At 39.7% G+C, this 18,167-nt stretch overlaps 1 protein-coding gene across 3 annotated transcripts in view; it reads right to left on the minus strand.

The window, feature by feature from the left end:
- Positions 1–532: 532 nt before the first annotated feature.
- Positions 533–18,167, minus strand: part of LOC121875052 — a 131,683-nt gene continuing 114,048 nt past the window's right edge. For 2 of the 3 annotated variants that reach the window (XM_042379401.1, XM_042379400.1), the window contains exons 7-10: positions 8,585–8,716; positions 7,187–7,210; positions 7,014–7,071; positions 533–3,724 (exon numbers count right to left, since the gene is read on the minus strand). In XM_042379401.1, the coding sequence (XP_042235335.1) occupies positions 3,682–3,724; positions 7,014–7,071; positions 7,187–7,210; positions 8,585–8,716 (257 nt within the window). In that variant the 3' untranslated portion in view covers positions 533–3,681. The remainder of the gene's footprint in view (positions 3,725–7,013; positions 7,072–7,186; positions 7,211–8,584; positions 8,717–18,167) is intronic. The other variant, XM_042379402.1, reaches the window with a different exon arrangement.

Genomic DNA, 18,167 nt, shown 5'->3' on the forward strand with positions numbered 1-18,167 from the left:
TAGGTTAGGTTAACACAAGAACACAAGAATGGAGGAAACTGCAGCGGGCCATACTGGACAGTCCCATTTACACCCTACCCCTATTGCTCATATATCCAACCAACCTATGTTTGAAGCTATCCAGCGTATTCGAGTTAATGATGATATTTGGTAACTTGTTCCAGTCGTCCACTACTCTATTTCCAAACAATGTTAGTTGTGCCTTAGTGGGAAGAACACACACACACACACACACACACACACACCAGGACTAATTCACTAAATCCTTATTTTAATATACTAATATACCTGATAATTGTAAAAAATATAACAATGACATATTAATTAATACTATTTTTATAGTCATCACTGCCTCTGTTGTTGTTATTATTTATTTGTTTATGTTTCATTAACTACTACTTAATTTTTCGGGAATAAATTCCAAGAGATTTTCCCTTAACAAAATATATATCTTAATGTTTTGTCTTATTTTCGTAGTCATATATAAGTAAATGTTTAAGTGACTCTGCTGGTAGGTTAAGTAAAGTCAGAGAATAATTCATCTTTATTTATTTGAACACACACTCACAAAGAGAAGACAGTCAGGAAATTCAGTATAGTTATTATACAAAAATAGAAACCGCAAGAAGCAACACCCTTCAGAATATCTTAGAATTTTCTTTCTCAGCACAATATATTATCCCTTAAGGCTGACTCGAGACCCTCATCAGGAGAAACACTTAAGTCAAAACATAAACTCACCAACCATCACACACACTAGAGTGATTTATAATACATAATATCTGACGAAAAACAAACAACAAAAATAAAGGTTAATATATTTGGTTTTCATAGAGAGAAATAAAGATATTCCACCTGAGCCCCAACACGGTCATGAGTGCCTCAGTGACTCCCCCCCCCCTCCCCCAGTAACTCCAGAGTTTATCTATCCACTTAAGTCTGTCTCTTAAAATCGTCCCGAGACAAAAGTATAAAGACGCTGACCCATTTATGTATATGAATATCGATATATAAGTTGCTATGGTAACATGGAACAGGTTAGGGGAAAAGACACTATCCATTTATTACTTCAGATAAGTATCACAAATATAGAACATCTACTGTATTAAGACCAGCTGTTCCAGTTGTCAGAATTAGTGTTCAGTGAGACCGTAAACTCGTTCCTAAGACTTAGAACATTATGTCATTAAGCTTCGTCCTATTAATCCAACAGAAACTTGTCGTCCCTCAGACTCATAAATCATCGTTCACTGCTGTTTTATAGACTGTTGGAACACGACAAAAGCCAGGCATCCCCCTCTGGTTAGTATGTTATCAGTGACGTATAAAAGCGACTGAAAATGAGGTAGTGGTAGAAGCAAGTCGTACTGAGACACCATTCATTCTACAAAAGTTTTGTGAACCAGCCCGAGGCGGTCGTCTCATACCCTACATAAATAACTCTGCTCTTCTAAATATATCAACTATGTCTATGCTGCTAGCTAGTATAATCTCTCTCTCTCTCTATCTCTCTATCTCTCACTCTTTCCTTATCTCTTAATCTCTCTAAATCAATCTCCTCAACCCCTCTATGGTTGAACACAGCGCTCTATTTCGGTCTCGTCTAATAAAATAACTAACACCACGTACATCGAGGAACTTCCATCCAACACAAGGTAAACAATAAGTCTCGTCTCTAATGGCTTCCGACCTTTGTGTCTCCCTTACTCCTCACGGCGGCACACGACAGGTGAGGAGACATCCCTTACCTGTGTGTACCTGTAATATTTACAAGCACTCCACAATGCTTTTTATTATATAGTTTTGCATATACAGTATAATCAAAATATTATCTTCACAGTTTTATATTTACCTTCATATGTGTAAACAGTGTAAGATTACATAATGGGTATAATTTTGACTAGAATTTATTTACTCAAGGCATTTACAACACCTGACTAGGAGACACACCTGTAGCTTGAAATTTAACATCGATTTTCATGTCTGTTATCAGTCAGGGATTTCTCAAACTAACCACAGAGAAAGAAAATTAGTAAGATGGTTATGTTTTTTGTCTGTGAACTGAACTCCCCATCATGTTTCGTGTTTTTATTAGCTAGGGAACTCCTCAAAGACATTCACAGACAGGGATTAGACATAATGGAACTCCTCTTCACTCTCTGGCCTGATTGATACGCCTATGTCTGTTTACAGCCAGAGAAACCCTCACTGACAGCCAGAGAGATCAAACAGACTTAAGGTGAATTCACTCCAAATCACCCTCTTGTTGACGATAGCCACAGACAAGCACCAGAAACAAGGTGGAATCGAGCCAAGTTTGTGAGATGGCCCTGAAATTCTGTAAAATGGCCCTGAAAGTCTGTAAAATGACCCTGAAAGTGTAAAATGGCCCTGAAAGTCTGTAAAATGGCCCTGAAAGTCTGTAAAATTACCCTGAAAATCTGTAAGATGACCCTGACTCCTTAACCACACGCCTGTCAGCAACTTGGGGTACTCCTCCTAGACAGACAAAGAACCAAATCAGAGGAGTCACTTTCCAGTTCGATCTCTCAAGACTAAATCCTCCCCAGGCGACTGATTGATACCTGTACTACCTGTGTTATGTTCATGAGGCTCCCTGATTGATGGGACCTCCTCTCACCTGATGGAATGGGAGGAGGGGGCGTTATTACCCTCATCATTCAAAATAAGAAGAGCTGGTAGTGGAAATAATAATGGAAATAATAAGGACGACAGGAATTGTGTTTTATAGTAGTTAATAGTAGCAGTAGTAGTAGTAGTAGTTAAAACACAAGACATACTATGAACCACCGTAATAATAGTAATAGCAATAATAATGACTAGCAAACACCCCAAACGTAAAACACAGTCTTAATAATATTCACTGAAGGAACACCACACCAGGATAACATCTTCTTCAGTAAGCTGGTGAATTGTCTGTGCGTGTGTCTGTCAGTACCTACCCCATTACAGCACTATTTCTGGCGTCACCTCAATTAACGTGAAGATTATGACCTTACCCTGCCTAGTATAGAAAACTAGAACGTGATATCTCTCTCTCTCTCTCTCTCTCTCTCTCTCTCTCTCTCTCTCTCTCTCTCTCACACACACACACACACACACACACAGACACACACTCGCACTCACACAAAAATAGATTAGATTTTCATATTTTCTCTCTCCAATATTTTCCCTTTTCTCTTCACCTCAATCATCATTTTATTTTTTCCATCATTGTCCTCATGAAACCGTAGCAAAAAAAAATCAGAATATCAAGTTGTTTTTATTGTTGTATTTGTAATTTAAGTCTAATTTATATGTTCTTAAAGTCCTAGATACCAGGACTAAGGAGATACCGTCATATATTCTTCACCAAACCTTTTTATCCCCCCAACCCCCCTTAAAAAAACAACAACAACACAACAACTTATATAGCAGTTCTTAATTAAGTTCATTGGTAAGCCAACAGTTTCTCAAGTGTAAAAACAACATGAAGCAGAGGGGAAAAAAAGTGCGTTGTGAGCCAATGACACAACCACACACACTCATACACACACACACACACACACATACACACTCGACACCACACTAACCCACATTCTTCTATACACACATATACAAACTCACACACACATTAATGATAACTTTTGATATTTTTGTCTGTTAAGTATGAACCAGTCTTCACGGGTTCACAGCTAGCCACAACAGCCACACGACCACACACCTGAAAGACAAACAGACATATTATATTAGCAACAATGTTTAATAAAAAAAAATAATGTTATGGGGAAATAGTTTAGTTATCCCTTATATCAATGTTGTTTTCTGTCGTGTATAAACAAGAGAAGAATTGTCATCATCCAAACGACTATGTCATTATTGTCAAGTTTGGAAGATGGAATTAACACGGGAAATATTTATACCTGGGTGTTAAGAGCATTAGATGAATACTCTTACGTTTTTTTGTATCTTAATGAGTTTGTGGCATGTGAGTCAGGTGAGCGTAGACAGGTAAATGGATCGTTTAAATGATAGGTAATTACACAGGTAGATTATAGAGTTATCAAATGAGTTACGCCAGTACTGTTTTTATGGTGGCACACACACACACACACACACACACACACCATACCAATACCGAACCCCTCATATGAACCCTTAATGAATATAATCACTGTTTCGAACCATCCAAAGCTAACCATTACGAGACTTTACAACCAACTCGAGACAAAGCAGCTATTAAAGACTAGAAATTGAAATTGAAACTTTTAACTTAATGACATATCAAAGGATTCTATAATGGTCGACCAAAACAACTGGATATATCAAGAGAGAGATAATATTGACCTTTAAGTGGCCCCTATTGTTAGTGAAGGTGATTAGTAGTGCTTGAAGGTCACAGGTGTAACTACGAGTGAATTCAGGGGGTAAATATTTAAGGTGAACAGACATTAAAGGGAATAAATTAGTTGGTTATTGGAAGTGGCATTTAAAGGTCAGGTTCTTGTGTTAGGAGGAAGGGGAAGAGGAGGAGGAGGAGGAGGAACAGAAGGAGAAGGAGGAGAGGGTGCAGGAGGGAAGGAGAAAAATGAGGAGGAAGAGGAAAAGGAAGAAAAAGGAGGAGGAGAAGAAGGAGGACGATAATATTATTTAACCTCTTCATTCGTTTAATCCTTCGTCCGTTCGTCCGTTCGTCCGTTCGTCCGTTCGTCTGATCGTCCGTTCGTCCGTTCGTCCGTTCGTCTGATCGTCCGTTCGTCCGTTCGTCCGTTCGTCTGATCGTCTGAATGTTATTTTCTTCCTCATATCGTCGTTCAATAACTCAATTTTCTTTCGTTATTTCATTATACGTTTCGTGAGAGCAGTTTATGACACACTACAGGTAAAAACGATGGTACCATGTGTGGGGTAAACGACGCTTCTAAAACATGATGATTGATGATGATGATGATGATTGATGATTGATGATGATGGTGATGATGATGATGATTGATGATTATGATGATGATGGTGATGATGACGATGATGATGATGATGATTGATGATTGATGATGATGGTGATGATGATGATGATGGATATGATGATGATGATTGATGATGATGATGGTGATGATGATTGTGATGATGATGATGATTGATGATTATGATGATGATGGTGATGATGATGATGATTGATGATGATGATGATGATGGTGATGATGGATGATGATGATGATGATGATGGTGATGATAATGATGATGTGATGATGATGATGATGATGATGATGATGATGATGATGATGATGATGGTGATGATGATAATGATGATGATAATGATAATGATCTAAACGCTAACTGTTCTTCATAGCTTGTGATGAAAATTGGGAAATGGCGTCATTAAGTAGTGTCACGATACCCCCCTCCTCCTCCCTCCTATCTACCCCTCCTCCCTCCCCACTCCCCCTTCAGTTAATTACGGTATCGTGACGGTGCTGAGGGCAAGAGAACTGTAGGTGTTGTTGGCATGATGGCTTAATTACGGGTTCTCTAGTTGATATTCCAGCTATGATGCTCACTTCTTGCCTTTAGGGGTCGCTGGTTTGGGAACAAGAAGCACCAGTTAGATCAGGTCGTTGTTATGTGTATTGAACGAGGTATAAAGTAAAACCTCTATATAACGGACTTCTCTATATATATATATAATCCGATATTTGGGAGGTTTCACATCTAACGGACTTCCAATATAACGGATTTTCATTTCAATATAGTTCGTTAGATGGAAATTTCACATCTATTATATCCTCCATATAACGGACTTTCAACTCTATGTAGTCCGTTAAATAGAGGTGTCTCTATCATCAACTCTATAAATTTATTTACTAACAACAAGAGTGACTTAGAATGACGTTAAAGGAGAAATCGTAGACATTGCATCAAAAGTCCCCTGAGTGTGAATGAGCGCTTACACTCTGAAGTATTTACGAGGAGAGTACAAGCCTGGTGTTTACTCTCACGCTATACCTGGGTTCGGGGCCACACACAACGAGTCAGCTTCAGGGTTCGGGGCCACACACAACGAGTCAGCTTCAGGGTTCGGGGCCACACACAACAGTCAAGTCACACAATTCAGGGTTGGGGCCACACACAACGAGTCACTTCAGTTCAGCACACACAACGAGCAGCACACACACAACGAGTCAGCTTCAGGGTTCGGGGCCACACACAACGAGTCAGCTTCAGGGTTCGGGGCCACACACAACCAGTCAACTTCAGGGTTCGGGGCCACACGCAACGAGTCAACTCCAGTGTCCAGGTTAGGGGTAAGGATCGATGTCCAGCTGGTACCAAGAGGAGAGGTTTTTAGGTTGGGTTAAGTTGGGTTTCATAAATTACTGAACGAGGCGCAAATTATTTAATGGATCGTGTTATAAGCTTCACGGTGTACTGTCACGGTAACGAGGGGGAGGAGGAGGAGGAGGAGGAGGAGGGGGGTGGGGTGAAAGTGCGAGGGTGAAAAGAGAGTGAGGAGGAGAGGGGGGGGGGGGAGGGAGAGGTGGGGGGTTTTGAGGGAAGACAGGGAACAGGGAGCATAAATATTGCATTGTAGGTAAACTGTCTTAATATTTATGGGAATCACACACACACACACACACACACACACACACACACACACACACACACACACACACACAGTCACACACACTGTACCACCTTTAAGCCTGTAAAACAACCAATTGAATAATATATAAACTATTCCCGTAGGTAAACATTACCATCTAAATCTCCTGATACAAGTTAACAGGTAACCATACATTACATAACACCTTACCTGTACTGTTTATCCTAATTAACACTCCAAAATTTACCACAGCTTCTCCATCAACCGTGACATTAGTTAAGTTAGGTTAGGTTAGGTTAGGTTAGGTTAGGTTAGGTTAGGTTAGAAATATGACAGATGAACGATACCTTGGATAAGTTATTAGGTGTAGACAATGACCAATCAACACACAAAATAAACCTTATTCTATACTTACATAAGGCTGGTGCAGTAACACACAGGTGAGGGTAGCATGTTCCTCCCCCCTGTGTTAGCTGGAGGAGAAGAAGGAAAGTATGTGTGAGTTAGGTCCTTCTAAACCTTAACTGCTTTATTGTTTACATCATATCTTTGTTATTTATGTTGATGAAGAAGGACAGTTCCACATACCTGTGCCGAACAAACTGGGAATATCTAGTGTGGGAAAAAGAGAGAGAGAGATGAGGTTATTAATAGTGTGTAGACCAAAGTTATAAAGGGTTGTAATAATCATAACATGTAGAGCTGTGCGTGATGTATATGATTACAAGGGGATTAATAACATGATATGAAAGATGGTTATATATATTTTATTTTATTATTGTTGTTAGGTGTTATTATATTACTATAACTGATGTAAATAAATTCAGATAGAATACATTTTCTAACTATTTTTTTTTCAATAATAAAAATATATTGTTTATTTATTAATTGGTCAGATTAAATAGGGATAATCAATTAATATACCTCTCAAAAAACAATTAATTTTTGCTTTTATTGTTTTAACTTAATTGGTAATAAATTATATATAGTAAAATTAATTTACCTATACAACATAAATTTTAATCAATACTATTTTTTTTATGGTTCATTCATATGTTGTCCTCATGGCTATAGAGATTGTTGCCACAGTAACCACATCAACGAGATAAGGGAGGTCACTAGTAGACTCTCTTCATAACTAAACACGTATGTGACCTGATGTGAGTGAATTAACAAGGTCATTTAGTACTTTTTAGGTATCTTATTGAGATGTTGTTACTTTATTTCTACACTCAGACTAAAGTTGTCATTTCTCTACTTGTGAATATCCTCAATGTAAGTTTCTTTTAATTCTTGGTTACATTGAGTATTTTATTTATATATCTCGTCACATATAAATTCCCAGCATTATTGTACAGTCAAGTATACTAAAGTTCATTCGTCTCCGCCTGAATCACGAAACCCTGAGAGATTCATAGCGAACCCGAAGCAGTAGATTGATGTATGATTCTCCATAAATGCTTCGGATTCATGAGTTTGAATCTCTCGGGGTTAGTGGTTCAGGAGGAGAGGTGAACGGGCTTCATATTCACAACATCTCCGACTCACAACCTGGATTTAAGTTGTGTCGCTGACTGTTCTTCTCTTCCTTTTTGAGTGAAACCTCCATATAACGAATTGTCTCTCTCTATATATAATTCGTTAAATGGATGTTTCATATCTAACGGACCCTCGATATACCGGACTTTCCTCCCCATATAGTGAAACCTCTATTTAACGGACTATACAGAGATGATAGTCCATTCTATAAAAGGATCCGATCATGTGAAACCTCCCATTAACGGAATATATAGCCACAGAAGCCCATGATATCGAAAAATCCGTTAAATACGAAACACCTCATCTAACGGATTATACATAGAGAAACAAATCCGTTATATGGAGATTTAACTCTTATATAACAAAACAAAAAGAGACAATTAAAACATACATCTTGACAACCTACCACAGAACCAGACGATGTATGTAACACCAATATAAACTTACCAAAGAAACTGTTAGAAGTAGTAGGCACAATTTGGGACATGTTAAACCATCTACGTGGGGTATCGGTAGGCCTAGCGGTGGTAGTCGCCTGAGTGGTGGTGGTGGTGGTAGTGGTAGTGATGATGGGTATATCTGCAGAAATTGAAGATAACATAATAATGATAACATGTGATTTATTTTATTTATTTTTTTATCTTTACTAGTAAATATAGATAAGGGGGAAAAATGGAATAAATTATGAAATAGAGAAACTGTGAATAAATATAAGGAAATAGAGGAAAGTTGTTGGTATATTTTTTATTTTTATTTTTGTACAGTGTTTGGGTTAGGGTGGTAATGGTGGTGTGGGAGTCAGTGTAGTAGAGAGAGAGAGAGAGAGAGAGATTATACACACATAATTTATACACATATCAGTCATCGCCATCATCTATACAAAACAATACACACCATTATCACCATCACCTGAATACAATAAATAATCACTAACACCAAAATCACAATAGGTAATTACCATCATCATCATTACCATCATCATCATTACCATCATACAATAATCACCATCACAATCACCGTGTTCTGTTTACCTCCGGATCACAAACACCAAAAGTTGCTTTCATAACACACACACACACACACACACACACACACACACGACAATATTGGCTACGTCACGCCAGCCTGCCTGCATTAAGAGCTCAGGTAGCGATTGATATTTGGTCCACACGTCATATGTTTGTATACCAGGAGAGCGTCAGGCAGGATATGTGTTGGCCCCTGACAGTAATGGTTGGGAGGGTCGGAATGAGTTGGAATTTTTATTTTTATTGTCAGGTGTTGGGTAGTTAGTTAATCAATATGGCTGTCCAGGTGTTGGGTAGTTAGTTAATCAATATGGCTGTCCAGGTGTTGGGTAGTTAGTTAACCAATATGGCTGTCCAGGTGTTGGGTAGTTAGTTAACCAATATGGCTGTCCAGGTGTTGGGTAGTTAGTTAACCAATATGGCTGTCAGTGTTGTATCTGAAACCATTAGAGTTTGCTGTCTGGGTGATGTTCTCTGTCCTTTTGTCTATTTTCCCTAGTTGTGTAGTTATTTTCCCTAGTTGAGTACTTATTTCCCTAGTTGAGTATCTATGTTCCCTAGTTGAGTATCTATGTTCCCTAGTTGAGTATCTATCTCCCTTAGTTGAGTACCTACCTGCACTAGTTGAATACCTATCTTCCCCAGTTGAGTACCTACTTTCGCTAGTTGAATACCTACCTCCCCTAGCTGAGTATCTTTCTCCCCTCTCTCCTCCCTTGGGGTACCTCCCTCACCATCTCTGCAAAGAACGTCGTCTCTGCTCCCCTAAATGATGATCCCCACCGTGTCATAACAGTGGGCCGGGTACTGTAGCCATCTCCCCTTCATGAGTGGAGACACGGAAGCATTACACACACAAGATGCCCCTCATAACCTTCCTCCTCCTCCCGTGGGTGTTGTCGTCCCCCCATAACCTCCCCATGGGTGTTGTCGTCCCCCTCACAACCACCTCGTGGGTGTCGTGGTGTCCTCAGCCCCCCCCCGACTACCACCGCTCCTACACGCGTAATAACAATTCATGTTCAAGAGCGTGAGATATTTGTAACCTTCCCCGGAAAGTAATTTTATCTCGTTGCTATGATGCTTCTGGTACTTAGTGATGACTGTGAGGGCTGGGGGAAGGATGTGGTGTAGTGTGGTGTGGTGTGGTGGCTGAAAGAAGGGTGTGATGTGGTCTTGTAGCTGGAGGAAGGGTGTGGTGTACTGTGGTGGCTAGAGGTAGGCTGTGGTGCTGGGTAGTGTGGTAAGGAGGATGTAATGGACAAAAGTAAGGTTATAGCAGATATCACTAACTTAACACTACCACACTTTACACCAAACACTTACACACTTTACACCAAACACTTACACACTTTACAATAAACTTTGCCGTACATTGTTCTCCATTATTCATTTATCTGTGAGGACCTCTGTTTAACTTTGAAGACTCTCGCGTATCTTTCCCTCACCTCTCACCCCTCACTCCCACCCCTCACCTCTCACCCCCTACGCTAACACAGATACTCCTCAAACACTTCACATTCAGAACTTTCTCTAGACTCTCTCTGTTTTTCTCGTGTGTAGCAGCTGATTCTCTTTCTTTCTTTCTTTCTTTCTTTCTTTCTTTCTTTCTTTCTATCCTCTATCTTCTACGCTATCCTCATTCTCTTTCTTCATTTCCTATACATGTCCTACCCCCACTTCACAACTATCCAACTTTCTTGTAAAATATCCTTCTCCTCTCAGACACACACACACACACACACACACATACACACACACACACACACACACACACACACACACACACACACACACACACACACACATTCACAGACACAAAAAACACTATGGTGAATTAGTCTCATTACCAGAGTGTATTATACAACAGGTCCTTGAAAAATCCTAACCTTATAACCTTTTCGTTATGTGTAATTCAATTTTAAAGGAGAAAAAGTAGAACGATACCCTAAGCGAAGGTAATTTAAAACAAGAGAAGAAAAAAAAAAACTTGTCTAGATTCAGATTTGTTTTAAAATAATAATAATAATAATAATAATAATAATAATAATAATCCAATGGAGGTAATAATCTTGATAAATATTATATTACTATTTTAAGAAAGATCTATTGTAGCTTCTTTCTAAAATAATAAAAAAGTAATCAAAACTAACCTCTTGATTTTTTTAATGTTAATAAACCGTTTACTATACAATATGGTCTCTTGAATTTAATACCTAGGACACATAGATGTAGGGGTAAAACCATATGCAAAGTTAATGAATATGTTAAAGGGAGGATATAGGGAGAGATGAGTGGTGGTGTAATAATATTCTCTCTGTGCTGAGTTTGTTTATATATGACTATTAGAGAGTTACTTCTCACATAGAAATGCATTAGTTTAGAGTTGATTTGATATTGTATTGGGGTGTGTGTGTGTGTGTGTGTGTGTGTGTGTGTGTGTGTGTGTGTGTGTGCTTGGCGTGGAGTCAGAAATCAGTTTCACGTCTCTCATTGCCTCAGATGTAAACAAACATTTCATTGACCACAAAAAAACTACCGACGAATTATGATAGGAACTAATACACTCTTTCATTACCTGGGTGTTTTGAGTGTTTAATTACAGGTGTGTAAAAAACAACAACAACACAATACAATGTGTGTACTTTTTTCCAACTATTAACTTATACTGGGAAGTGTTGAGTACATTTGCTAATTAAGATATAAGAAAAATATTATAATTACTGTATTTATCATTAAGGTATTTTAGTTAAGGTATTTTAGTAAAGGTAATTGACTTATAAACGTATGCGTGTGTGGAAATTGAAATAAATTGAAGAAATAATTGAAATAAATACAGAGTAAGATATGAGATTTAACAAATGAATTGGAAAAATATCATACGATTCGTCTCAATATGTGTGGACTTCGTTGAAGAGACCTAACGAAACGTAACGTAAGCTAACCTAACTCTAACCTAATCCTAACCAACACAGGGGTTAGTAAAAGGTGTTCTTCCTCGAGTCAAACTTTTCATCAGGGAGAGAGCGGCACCATTTTAGCCCGGTTATGAGGCGTCATACCTAATGTCGGCACCTAACTCATCTCTTTCTCATCTTCCCACTCACGCCTCTTGCTAATACCTCCCTTGACACGACTCCTTCACTCCCCCACAGCCATCTTCGACCACACCGCCTTCAGTAGATATGTCTCCCTAGATACCAGCTCACTCGCAACACCACGCTGAATCTGCATAACCTCCCTTACCCCCCCCTCTCCTCTCCCCCCCCTTCTCCCCCTCCCCCTTTCCTTCCCTCGCTTGCCTCACTCACCAGGTTCCCCTGGGAGGCGCGTCAACAGAGACCTGCCGGGACATTTGGGCAAGTCCTTGACAGAATACGTTAACACTGTTTAGCCCGGTCTTCACTAGTCTCTCCTCTGAGTATCTTAAGCCAGAAGGTGTATCATTAGGGGAAGCACCTACAGACATCTTCGCCAAACTTGAGAAACATTATCTTCAGCTCTGCCGTGACGCTTTACGTTTGCAACATTAGGCAAACAGTGAGCCCAAGCCTGGCGGTCCTCCACTTAGCCGCTGCTCCTAAGGGCGTGTTGCATCTACTTGACTTTGATCTTGTGTGTGATGATGGAGGTGAGTGAGTGGTGGGGCGGTGATGACGACCACGACGAGGAGCCTCAGAGATCAGCGTAGTTGTGGTGGTGGTAGTGGTGGTGGTGGTGGTGGTGGTGGTGGTGGTGGTGGTGGTGGTGGTGGTGTGGTGGTGGTGAGGTGGTGGTGGTGGGTGGTGGTGGGTGGTGTGGTGGTGGTGGTGGTGGTGGTGGTGTGATGGTGGTGTGGTGGTGGTGGTGGTGGTGGTAGTGGTGGTGGTGGTGGTGGTGGTGGTGGTGGTGGTGGTGGTGGTGGGTGGTGGTGTGGTGGTGGTGGGTGGTGGTGGTGGTGGTGGTGGTGGTGGTGGTGGTGGTGTGGTGGTGGTGGTGGTGGGTGGTGGTGGTGATGGTGGTGGTGGTGGTGGTGGTGATGGTGGTGGTATGTGGTGGTGGTGTGGTGGTGGTGGTGGTGGTGGTATGGTGGTGGTGATGGTGGTGGTGATGGTGGTGGTGGTGGTGGTGGTAGTGGTGGTGGTGGTGGTGGTGGTGATGGTGGTGGTGGTGGTGGTGGTATGGTGGTGGTGGTGGTGGTGGTGGTGGGTGGTGATGGTGGTGGTAGTGGTGGTGGTGGTGGTGGTGGTGGTGGTGAGTGGTGGTGGTGGTGGTGGTGGAGGTGGTGGTGGTGGTATGGTGGTGGTGGTGGTGTGGTGGTGGTGTGGTGGTGGTGGTGGTGGTGGTGATGGTGGTGGTGGTGGTGGTGGTGGTGGTGGTGGTGGTGGTGGTGGTGGTGGTGGTGGTGGTGATGGTGGTGGTGGTGGTGGTGGTGGTGGTGGTGGTAGTGGTGGTGATGGTGGTGGTGATGGTGGTGATGGTGGTGGTGGTGGTGGTGGTGGTAGTGGTGGTGGTTGTAGTGGTAGTGATAGATTTAAACGTCGGGACTAAGATCCATTAATTTTGTTAAGGTTATGTTAAGTTAGGTTAGGTTATGTAAGAAAACTTTTATTGGTTGAGTGTCAGTTAACAGCCACAAAGTCCGTGTGTGTTTGTGTGTGAGTGTATGAATGAGTGCATTTACGTGCATTCTGGCGTGTGTGAGCGAGTGAATTAATATGTGTGAGCCTCTGCGTGCATAAATGAGTGTTGAGGTGAGTTTACATTTGTCGTCACGGTAACATATGAGTAATGCAAGTGAATAGTTTATAATATTTATAAGATTGAAAGTATGAGCATACTTTCCTTCACTGACTCCTGGCCCTACAGTAAGTACCTCCATTGCTGCTAAAGTATCGTATTATCGTAGTTCTAAAAAAAAAATAAAAAAAAAGGCTAATTATAAACTCACGAACTCGGGGGAAAAATCCAAAAAACTTAATAATATATCACAGCTGCAAGAATCTTTTATTTTATTCCTTAAACTTTCACACGTACTGAGAATTTTGGTTTTGATTTTAACGAGGTTTAATGGACGTCGCCTTGGGGAGCCGTCTCAACACACCAGCTGACTGAGGAGGGTGTGAGAGGGACAGGGTATAGCTCAGAGGGATGGTTCTTTCATGTCAGTCTGTAGTTTTGTGTTGGAGTTGTAATTTTGTCGTCCAGATTTATTCGGGATTTTGAATGATTTATGGAGATGAGAAAAATTCTGATGGGTATTATATCTCTCTCGCTGTTCTTACTAATTATCACAACAAAGTCTTTCTACTAGAACCGAAACACTATCAAGGAATCATATACTCCAACTTTAGTAACTTTTGTCTCGATGTTACAGCTAATATGTTGAACTTCCTGCGTGTGTACATAAGGATTCAGTGTGTACACCCAGCAGAGAGCTTCTTGTTGCACCCCCACGAGGTTTTGGAGTCGTTTAAAATCACGGTATTCCTCCAGTGGCCCAAGAAGGTGATAATGACTTGAGGTAAGTTCACGACTCTATACACGGGACATTTTTGAAGACCAGGTCAGGGGTCATGGAGAGTTAGTGTATACAGTATGAGTTTCTGGCTGTTAGTGGTGTCTCAGTGTAACAGGTGGTATAGTATGCATACAAATATACTGTATGTATGATGAAAAATTGTATAAATGATATATACTGCCATCTGTTACCGTAATGTATATATCACTGCATATATTATTAATTTCAATGTACGTTCTATTATTGAGTGTGGGATAAGCTTAGTTTTATTTAATGGGGGGTTACTGTACTTCTTACAAAGGATATAAATCAAATTCTATTAACATTCACTGGATATTATTTATGTGGCATCCATAATAAATAAACGTACAATACATCTTTGAAATGTACCTGGGGAATGTAAATCACACTGCGTTGTTAAAGGAAAAAAAAATCGAGTGAGTTTACCTACAGTCTGTATAACACATTAGTACAGCCCTCAAGAGTATAAGGATAATGTTACGTTGTTTTGGTGGTGGTAGTCCTGCCTGGTGGATGTGTCCGAAAGCGTTGATTTGAAGAAAACATGTGATCTTTTGTCATTTGTTATCGATATTTGACGATTTAATATTGTTGTGTTTTATATCATAATGTGTTTTATGTTTTATTCAGTTAATAAACGTAGTTCAGCAAAATAAGAACCAAATTATCACAGTTTCTTCACAGTTGACGGACACTTTGAGACACTGAAGAGGACAAAGTTTGGTAGTGTTGTATCAGAGGTTCATGACCAGCGGTGATGTGTGTTCGATACCGTGAACTGATTCATATGGGATAATAGTCTTCATAATTGGATGACTAAAGGTTTATTATGAACACAGAATAATTTATGTTGCAATATAACAAGTATTTACAGCGTGTTCTAGATCAACGAACCAGGTATTTCGTAAATTCAAAGAGAGAGATACAAGCGAAGTCTTCTCACAGTAATGACACAAGTTCAATTAGTCCCATGAAGCTCCGACACCTACTTTGAGATGTTTTATAAATCAGTGTCAGGAACCACGACGGTCAGTTTGGTAGCCGTTGTTGTTGTGTTAAGAAGTGCTACATGAAGAGTTATAAAGTGTCACAGTGAAGTGTCGTCGTTGGTGCGGGAATATAAGAACAAGAGGTAAGTGGTGGTCAACACGGGTTGTATTCATTGAGGTTAATGTGTTAAATATGAAGATGTAGAGTTGATAAACAAGTATGGTCCTCTGGTTACCGGCGTCAGTTGGTTTTATTGTTCATTTTCTATTCCACCGACTTTGGGATGGTCGATACTTCTTTTACTGACTGGACAGTAGGCTACACGGTGAGGATCAAGGGATATACAATAAGGAAGTATAACTCCAGAAAAATCGTGTGATGCCAATTAAGTCAAATAGTGTTCACTCCGATGTGTGGTGGGCCACTGTCACCGGCTGTCGTCTGCACTGCTTACATCTTGGAATCTTTAGAATAATAATTTCGCTTTTTTTTTTTTCGTAGAACACAATTTTGTGAAATAATAATCGAGTTTGATCGATAAATGTTAAAACAAGACTCAAAAGAATATTGTAAAAACAAATCGTGCCGTGGAAAATTTATTATATTTTCAAACGAAGTAATATGACAGCAGATTATACTCAAGGACATTTAGAAATAATTTACAGATTTAAAATCGGACGTTAAAGTGAATAGCTATACATTAATTGTGTTACGATTAAATATGTATCGAATAGAAACTATGAATTGAAATAACATTCATATTCACCACTCTTATGCCATCTCTTTACTGAATATGCAAACAAATATTTTCCATATTCACCGCCTCAATGGACGATCACTGATCGGCTCGTTAGCCGCTTGGGCGGTCGGTCGCGTCGGAAATTTATATTTTTCGAGTTCTTTTAACTTTGAATTTAATTAAAAAAATACAATTTTGATCACAAAAAGTAGGCAGGGCTTTGAGTTAAAGGGGTAAAACCATACACCAAATTGATAAAATCAAACTTAACGAAACCTAACCTAACTATTGTAATAAGCTTCAACAGTGTAATATTAAATAACAGGTGTCCGCATTAAGGAGCCGAGTTAGGACACTTTTCAATAGAAGAAAAGTTCTTCGGTGTATCAAGAACATTCCTAAAATGACAGAGGAAATAATTTTTTGCCAAACAAAAGATCAGCAACAACCTTCCCTAGCGGCTCTCGGATATCATGGCTGACCTATTCCAAATTTTAACGTTATTTTGTGTTTCCTAACCTAACCTAACCTTCACCTGATAAAACTAACTATACAATGAATGGTCGCATCTTAATTATTTGTACCAATTCCTGTAAATAATATGTAACTTGTCAGAAAAATGGTAATTACATTTGAAACTTGAGGGTAATATTACATAATAACGATGGACTTACATAGAGTACAGTATATTAAAGTCATATAGCCTGGAATGATAAATGAACCGGAAAATGTTTTAGAGAAAATGTTGTAGAAACATATTCCTAATTAAACGAATAAGAATCACAGCACCAGAAAGTTGTCAGTGTAGGTTTGTCAGTGAGTTACTCTTTGGATTGTAACCATTATGACTTCTTTTACATCACTGTGTCAAGTTATATCGAGTAGCTGTACTGATGCTTGTTGGCATATGGAAGTTACTGATATAATGTTGGTTTAAATATCAATCAAGTTGTATATAATTGGAGTAATGAAAGTAGAACTGTGGCTTAATCCATGAATGTTGTTTCAGGCTGGATGGTCCCTGGCGGCGCAAGAAATGACGGGTAACGCCAAGGCTTCCTCTACCACCAGGGCAAGGTAAGCACGCTACTTCTGCTGCTCTTATTATGATATGATGGACAGATACCATTATTAATATCTGGTGTTAACTAATAATATTGTTAGCATCATGATTATTCCTGTTAGTTAAAGAGTACAATTGATGGTAAGGATTAAGGAGAGTCATCACCTTTTTTTAATGGGGGTAGAGTCTTGCAAACATATTACTGTAATACATCGATGTTTATATCATAGGAGAGAAAGAGGGAATGTGATTTGGTTATGTCTGGTTGGTTTCTCTCGCCAATTGCCGTTGCCCCCATAAACTGTTGCCGTTTCGTAAGAACATTTCTAAAGATACTAATGCAGGTTCATAGTAATTATTATTTTCCTCTCCCACCTGTAAGCATTTTTGACTTACAACAAACATATCCTTGAGATCCACCCAATATATAACGTGGTATAGGTGGCGACTTTCTCCTTAAAATTTACAAAAATGTTGATACGAGTTAAGTGGGATGGAAGGTTAATCTTGGTTTTTTTTCCAGGTAGGTGAAAGTTAACAGCTCATCAAGGGACCGTAACACACCATAGCACATCACGCTTCAGGTATGTCCGAGTCTGTTTTATATACAAGTTATCGATGTTTTTGTACTTACTCGGGGGTCTTACGTCACCGCTAAGTGAGTCGCCGTTACCTCACGTGTTGAAGAG

This window comes from Homarus americanus, unplaced genomic scaffold (assembly GCF_018991925.1).
Source record: "Homarus americanus isolate GMGI-L3 unplaced genomic scaffold, GMGI_Hamer_2.0 scaffold60615, whole genome shotgun sequence".
NCBI lineage: Eukaryota > Metazoa > Arthropoda > Malacostraca > Decapoda > Nephropidae > Homarus > Homarus americanus.